The sequence below is a fragment of the Hordeum vulgare genome, chromosome 6H (assembly GCF_904849725.1).
Source record: "Hordeum vulgare subsp. vulgare chromosome 6H, MorexV3_pseudomolecules_assembly, whole genome shotgun sequence".
In the NCBI taxonomy this organism is placed as follows: Eukaryota; Viridiplantae; Streptophyta; class Magnoliopsida; order Poales; family Poaceae; genus Hordeum; species Hordeum vulgare.
This window is the reverse complement of record NC_058523.1, coordinates 481,557,957-481,564,924: the sequence shown is the minus strand read 5'-3', so window position 1 is coordinate 481,564,924 and position 6,968 is coordinate 481,557,957. Positions and strand designations below refer to the sequence as shown.

Genomic DNA, 6,968 nt, shown 5'->3' with positions numbered 1-6,968 from the left:
ACTAGCCACCGATTTTGCACCGAGGAGAAAGAAAGATGATGATATACATGATTGTCGGTCAGAATCTCCGTCGGTTATCGTGGAATGGAGGAGGACACTTTCTTATTCTTAGGAAGCGAGTGAGGATTTCTTTGCGATGCATGATGGCTTCTAGCTCACCCTAAAGAGGGCTGAGCTTGGATAATAATTTATTTATACCAGCTTTGGAAACCAGTCCTCAAAAGCACTACTCGTAAAAGGAGAGCAAATTAAGTACGTAGAATTCACATACGTACGATAGATTCCGTTTCTCCTCCAGTAACAATAACAAACGAATTTGCTCCGATGGGAACATGATGATATGATCATGACGTACATGGCCTAATATCGGTTAGCTAGCAGGTCACTCTCTCCCCTTTTTCCATGATTGTCAAGCGAGACTACACTGTGCTGTACTGCACTGCCACTGATTGCCAGCCACCAGAGTCGTGTGAAGGTCCAATTGCACGGCGGATAGAGCCCGGCCGGACCGGAGTTGCCATGCGTCAGACGCCAAGCGCCATGGCCCATGACGCATAATTATTTATTCCGATGGTGTGGTTCCACTCGAACTCGATCGCTAACCACTGCGGCGTGCCCTACGCCTCGTCAAAATCGGCACCATCACTGCGATGGACGCGCGCATTACCCGTAAGATCGGCTTCATTTCAGCGATGGTTGCGCTTAACTGCCAACGATCGGCTTCATAAATGTGCGCACCGATCGGACCTGACTTTGTTGGGCTACACGTCTATACACCAAAGCAGCTTTTGCCTACCACAATATGCCTTGCCTTCAATCCGTCACAATACAGATATACTACCAATTCCGAAGGCGGCAATGCATGCATGGCTTGTGTAACTGAAGAAAGCATATAAGTAGTATAGCCGGAAAAACAGCATGCCGGCAATCAGTGCAGAATATATTCAGATGCCTCAGCTGAACGCAAGGCAGAGTCTGAACAGGCAGCAGCAGCAGCACCCAAACGTGCGGCGTCGGCCACATATCATCATTACAGTAACCCAAGCCGGTGGTTGGAGTTGCCATGGATGAAAGAGGGTTCAAAGCTGCTGGAAAGCTACCCGTGCGTGGGACTCCCATGCGGCGGGGGAACTCTATAAAAGGCCACACGGGTGCTGAGCTTGGTGCTATCCATCCACCCATCGCCTCCACCGAGCCACCGCAGGAAGAAGAAGAAGAAGAGGAGGAGGAGGAGGAGGAGGAGGAGAGAGGGTGAGAAGGTTTTAGCTCAGGCGAGATGGCGCCGGCGCCGCTGCCCCTTCTCGTCGCCGCCTTCTCGCTGCTCTTTGCGGCGGCGACTCCGATCAGGGACGTCGCTGACGCCTGCTCCTCGCAAGTGCAGGGTATATATAATCCCTTCCTTCCTTCCTTCCTTCCTTCCTCCTTACACATCCATGCTTAGTGACTGGGCTGTGTTCTCTCTTGCTCATGCAGCTGGATCAAAGATAACTGCTTTGTTGACTTGCTAAAAACAGTAGCACTACATGCTTAGCACTCCATTAGAGATAGTTAAGTAGGACGAGAAAAGAGTATGAGTCTGAAATAGCTTCAGTAAGAGCGAAGTTTAGAATATTTGTATCTTCAGATCAGATGATTTTGATTTTGTGAAGAGAAATAACCTGAGCATGAGTACAGGTACTGGTGCTCTGACTCCTGCACCTGAATTGCACTAATACTGTACAACCCGCAGTGTGTAAAACCGCCTGTCGATCGATGTCGAGGATGGACAGTAATAACTGTACGAGAATCGACAGCCATGGCCGGAACCAAAACTTGAAAAGGGAAATCCACACAGAATCTCCTCCCAACAGCCCACCTCCCTTTTGCCAATTCTTTTCTCCGCCAGGAAGCAAATAATTCCAGCATAGTAACCACCGCCATGTTGTTAGGTGCGCAATGGCCGATTAGATTACGCATACTTTCCGGAATTCCGTCGCAGCGCCAGGACGGAAAGCGTCTTTGGTCAGGTTAGGCGCACGTATTCGTCCACGGCCAATCGGCGGACAATCATAACCCACTAATCGCCCGATTAATAAACGCCGCTCCTTTCCGGCCCATGGAGATGGAGTAGTATCACATGCATGGCCCCGATCGATATATGAAATTGATGGCCGGTGTGAGTTAGTGGCCGATCGATCGATGGATGGTACTTTGGCCTCCCGTGACTGCCCATCGATCGGTCCATCAATTGCCCCGTACAGCCCACACCCCCCCCCCCCCCCCCCCACCGCCAACCACCGTATCTAGCGAGACACGGCGGGATGGCCGCCGAAATGCATGGGCGGCCAGGTTATCTACCGTGTCAAAACTGTTCTTATATTATGCGACGGAAAGAGTACGCTTTGGGTGGTGCCTCGTGGTTGGGCACGTACCCACGCCGGAAACGAGGCCATGTTGGGAGGGTGGAATGATTCGCGTATGTGTAGGCATATCGCCTGGGGTTTGTATTGTAGGTCCATCTTGAACACTAGCAGGAGCTTAGCTTGTCTGATTATCAGAGTGGTTGTCCATCCTCAATCATCCAATTAATGCAGGGGAGGGTACAGTTTCGGCGCTAGTTCTTCCGGAGAAAAATACCTTCGGGGTGTTCCTAGCTAGCTGATGGTCACCTTTCACCTTTTGTGTCTGAATAATAAGGCTGCCCGTAATGATAGTATCATAGGTAGTATCATGCATTTTAATTAAGCATTTTTTATGAGGTGGTATAGAATTAAATGAAGAGAGAGAGGGTTGAGTATCATATCATGATACAGTATCATATTAAATGATGTGCTACTATGTGTCTTGCATGATAATAAATGAACTGCACTATGATACTAACATATGATACTATACATTACGGATGTGATATCATGCACTAGTATCATATGCATGATACTAATATATAATACTATCCATTACAACCAGCCTAAGAATATGATACTACTGTGGTACTGTACTCTACTTATCCTGTACTGGTATGGTAGTCCTGTGTGCTAATTAAGGCACTAAAGTCATGGAAGGGGTGTGGAACCGACCGGTGGTCCTTAATCATGCATGGCAACAACCCCAATCATCGGTTATATCATGGTGAGCACTGTTGTTAACTAGGCAGCTAGGTACCAACCAAAAGCGTACGGCTCACCTCCTTGCCGATGTGTGATCATTCTTGATGGATTTTTCTTCAAGTTCTTTTCTTTTTCGGGTGCTTTCTAACCAAGTGAAAAAGGTCAAATTAATATGACTATGCTTCTTCTATGCCTATCTCAACATTCTTAATAAAGCTTTGCATGCATATCAAATGATCATCTACTTTCTCTGCACCTAAATACTAGCTTGTAGTTGAAAAGTCTAGTTCTCGTCAACTATAAATACTTTATTTATTCTAAAATAAATGTTTTAATTTTATACTAACTTTAATATAAAGCTATACTAGGTTTGAAATACTTATTTTTAGACAGAGAGAGTATTCAGGTATAAAGAGAATAGATGGTAAATTTGGAATGCATGCTGAGCTTCATTAAGAATGTTGAGATAGACAACCATAGATGAAACTGTAACAAGCTCCACCTCACTGGCATGTGAATATGAGACAGCACTGAATCCTCAAAAATAGAAAACGTGGTGCTAGCACTTTTCCATTATATATATATATGGCGTTTCTTCTACTCATTTTATGCCATTATATATATATAATTGGCCACACGTTGCAGCATTCTCTGTGGCCTCTGCCACCTACTACCACTAACACCATCTTGGGCCCGATTTAATACGGTTATGGCCAGTCGATGCGCCCCGGAAGGCGATCGCGAGAGCTGCCATTCTCGTGCGCAAAACATTTATCTTCTCATCGACATGAACATGGTCGCCACTTGCATACATACAACAACCCTTGCTGCCTTGCATGTGTTGGTTTGGTTCGGCCGTTCGGGCCGTACATATGTGAACGGTCCAAACCCGGAGGCCCCATCGGGAAAGGAAGTGATGGACAGGAACAATTTGGTGTCAGGTTTCTTTTCTCTGAACCCCTGACAGACCCCTCCAAATCTGATGACATGTGCTCAGTAGCCACAGTGCCACTGAACACTGGTGGTAGTACGTGGCACTGCATGGTTGCCATGTCGGGTGATGCATCATCGTACATCGATCACCCTCAGATCACAAGGCTGCTAGCGATGCGGCCGGTCGAGCTGCCCGGTGCTTTTGCTTGCCAGCAGCAAACTTTAATTCCTACGTACTGTATAAACAGTGAATTCTGTCAGGGTTAATAAGTTGTGGTAACTTCTTTGAGGTGTATTGACTGTGTTGCTGTCTCGTCGACAGCTGCGGATTTCGAGCACCTGAACAGCACCGCCATGCACCTCCCGCTGCACCACTCGCGGGGCCCCTGCTCGCCGGTGTCGGTGCCGTCGGACCTCCCCTTCTCGGCGCTGCTCACCCACGACGACGCCCGCATCGCGTCCCTGGCCGCGCGCCTCGCCAAGGTGGCGCCGTCCTCGTCCTCGGCGCGCCCCCGCCCCACGGTCACGGTGGCCTCGCTCTACCGGGCGAACGACGACGCCGCCGTCGACGGCTCCCTCGCGTCGGTGCCGCTGACGCCGGGCACGTCGTACGGCGTGGGCAACTACGTGACCCGCATGGGCCTCGGCACCCCGGCCAAGCCCTACATCATGGTGGTCGACACGGGCTCCTCCCTCACCTGGCTCCAGTGCTCCCCCTGCCGGGTGTCGTGCCACCGGCAGTCCGGCCCGGTGTTCGACCCCAAGACGTCCAGCTCCTACGCCGCCGTCTCCTGCTCCACGCCGCAGTGCAACGACCTCTCCACCGCCACGCTCAACCCGGCCGCCTGCTCCTCCTCCGACGTCTGCATCTACCAGGCCAGCTACGGCGACAGCTCCTTCTCCGTCGGCTACCTCAGCAAGGACACCGTCTCCTTCGGCTCCAACAGCGTGCCCAACTTCTACTACGGGTGCGGGCAGGACAACGAGGGGCTCTTCGGCCGCTCCGCCGGCCTCATGGGCCTGGCACGCAACAAGCTCTCGCTGCTCTACCAGCTCGCGCCCACCCTCGGCTACTCCTTCTCCTACTGCCTCCCCTCCTCCTCCTCCTCCGGCTACCTCTCCATCGGCTCCTACAACCCGGGCCAGTACTCCTACACGCCCATGGTGTCCAGCACGCTCGACGACTCGCTCTACTTCATCAAGCTCTCCGGGATGACCGTCGCCGGGAAGCCGCTGGCCGTGTCGTCCTCCGAATACTCCAGCCTGCCCACCATCATCGACTCCGGCACGGTCATCACGCGCCTGCCCACCACCGTCTACGACGCCCTCAGCAAGGCGGTGGCGGGGGCCATGAAGGGGACCAAGCGCGCCGACGCATACTCCATCCTCGACACGTGCTTCGTGGGCCAGGCGTCCAGCCTGCGCGTCCCGGCGGTCAGCATGGCCTTCTCCGGCGGCGCCGCGCTCAAGCTGTCGGCGCAGAACCTGCTCGTCGACGTGGACAGCTCCACGACGTGCCTCGCGTTCGCGCCCGCGAGGAGCGCCGCCATCATCGGGAACACGCAGCAGCAGACGTTCAGCGTCGTCTACGACGTCAAGAGCAACAGGATCGGCTTCGCCGCCGGCGGCTGCACATGATTAATTCCTCCTATGGAAGAAGGTGCACGCGCGCATGCATGCTCGGAATGGGTTTTAATTTAATTTGTTACTACATGCACGTTCACTTTTTCAACTCGCCGGTTCGATCGACCACACAAGCTCAAGCATGTTGACGATTACACGCCAGCAGGTAGATAAAAAAAGATGTGCTGGCTGATTAATTAGTGGTGTACATGCATGTTTAATTATATCACAGCTTTGTTGTGTTGCATAAAAGGAAAGGTCGAGTACAATTTATAGGATTCAAGCTATTTATATTGTTCAGACCAGACAGTGAAAGTGGGAATGTATGACTTAAATGTCACGTAGCCAGGATATGTGAAATACCTTGTGTCATGTAAATTTTTGGCAAGTACTAGTGAAAATAATGTACTTTGAATAGCTAAGTTAAAGGATGTGCCTATGATTCGAATATGGTCCTTAGAACTTCAAACTTTCCTCCTGTTTGAGGTGAACATGTGCTTTGTAAAACTGGAAACCGTATGTTGTATTCATGTGATCTTTGCAAAATCAAAATTGATTTTATAACATTCTTACATGAAGTCAAGATGTGCTATTCAGGGTATTGAATCATGGGTGTTTGGAGTATGTGGAGCGTGCATTCACGCATACGGCGCGGTGTGCGACGTCAGACGACACCGGCCGTTCGATCACAATTTTGTTGAATTTTCTCACACTCAGATTATGTGGACAAAGATGGTTACATGTGTCACGCGCTAGCCTTTCCCGTGATATAATTCCTCGGATAATCCTTTAAATCTTAACTTCTTAATTTTTGAGGAGTTAATAATTTGCGCATATAATTTAGCTCCCTAGATCTTCCTACGCCCCATGACATGTGGGGTTCCCACCATCTATATATTTCTCTCATCTTCATGCATGAGCGTCCTAGTACCCCTTGAACCCTTTCAGGTACATGGCAGGTTCCACGGACCCTAAGGACGTGTTTGGTTCCTTGCATAGCTTCACGCTGCATCGTATGCACCATCCTGGCCGAGTCAAGCCTGGCTAAGCCGATGCAAAAAAGAATTGAGATGTATGTTTGGTTGTGTGCATACCGTGGGGCAGGCCAATTCAAGAAGTTGTTTGTTAGACTGTATGAGAAACACATACTTCCCAAAAGCAGGATGGCGACGGATTTATTCGAGGCAAGGAGGCACCAACCCGCCATGGAGCTTGAGCCGGCACATACATTGGAGCTCGGACGGGTGGAGAAAGAGGGAGCTCAGATGGCGGGGTTGAGGCGCAAGAGGGAGCTCGGACCGGCGACGGAAGAGGGAGCTCCTCCCG

At 50.6% G+C, this 6,968-nt stretch overlaps 1 protein-coding gene across 1 annotated transcript; it reads left to right on the top strand.

Moving 5' to 3' along the window:
* Positions 1 to 763: 763 nt before the first annotated feature.
* Positions 764 to 6,092, top strand: LOC123403348 (aspartyl protease family protein At5g10770-like). Its single transcript, XM_045097291.1, has 2 exons — positions 764 to 1,382; positions 4,342 to 6,092. The coding sequence occupies exons 1-2, from the start codon at positions 1,277 to 1,279 to the stop codon at positions 5,655 to 5,657; spliced, it is 1,422 nt and encodes a 473-aa protein (XP_044953226.1). The 5' UTR covers positions 764 to 1,276; the 3' UTR covers positions 5,658 to 6,092.
* Positions 6,093 to 6,968: the final 876 nt, after the last annotated feature.

Coding starts and splice junctions, on each gene's coding strand:
- LOC123403348 (XM_045097291.1), top strand. CDS start 1,277: ATGGCGCCGGCGCCGCTGCCCCTTCTCGTCGCCGCCTTCTCGCTGCTC. Junction 1,383..4,341: donor CTGCTCCTCGCAAGTGCAGG/GTATATATAATC, acceptor TCTCGTCGACAG/CTGCGGATTTCGAGCACCTG.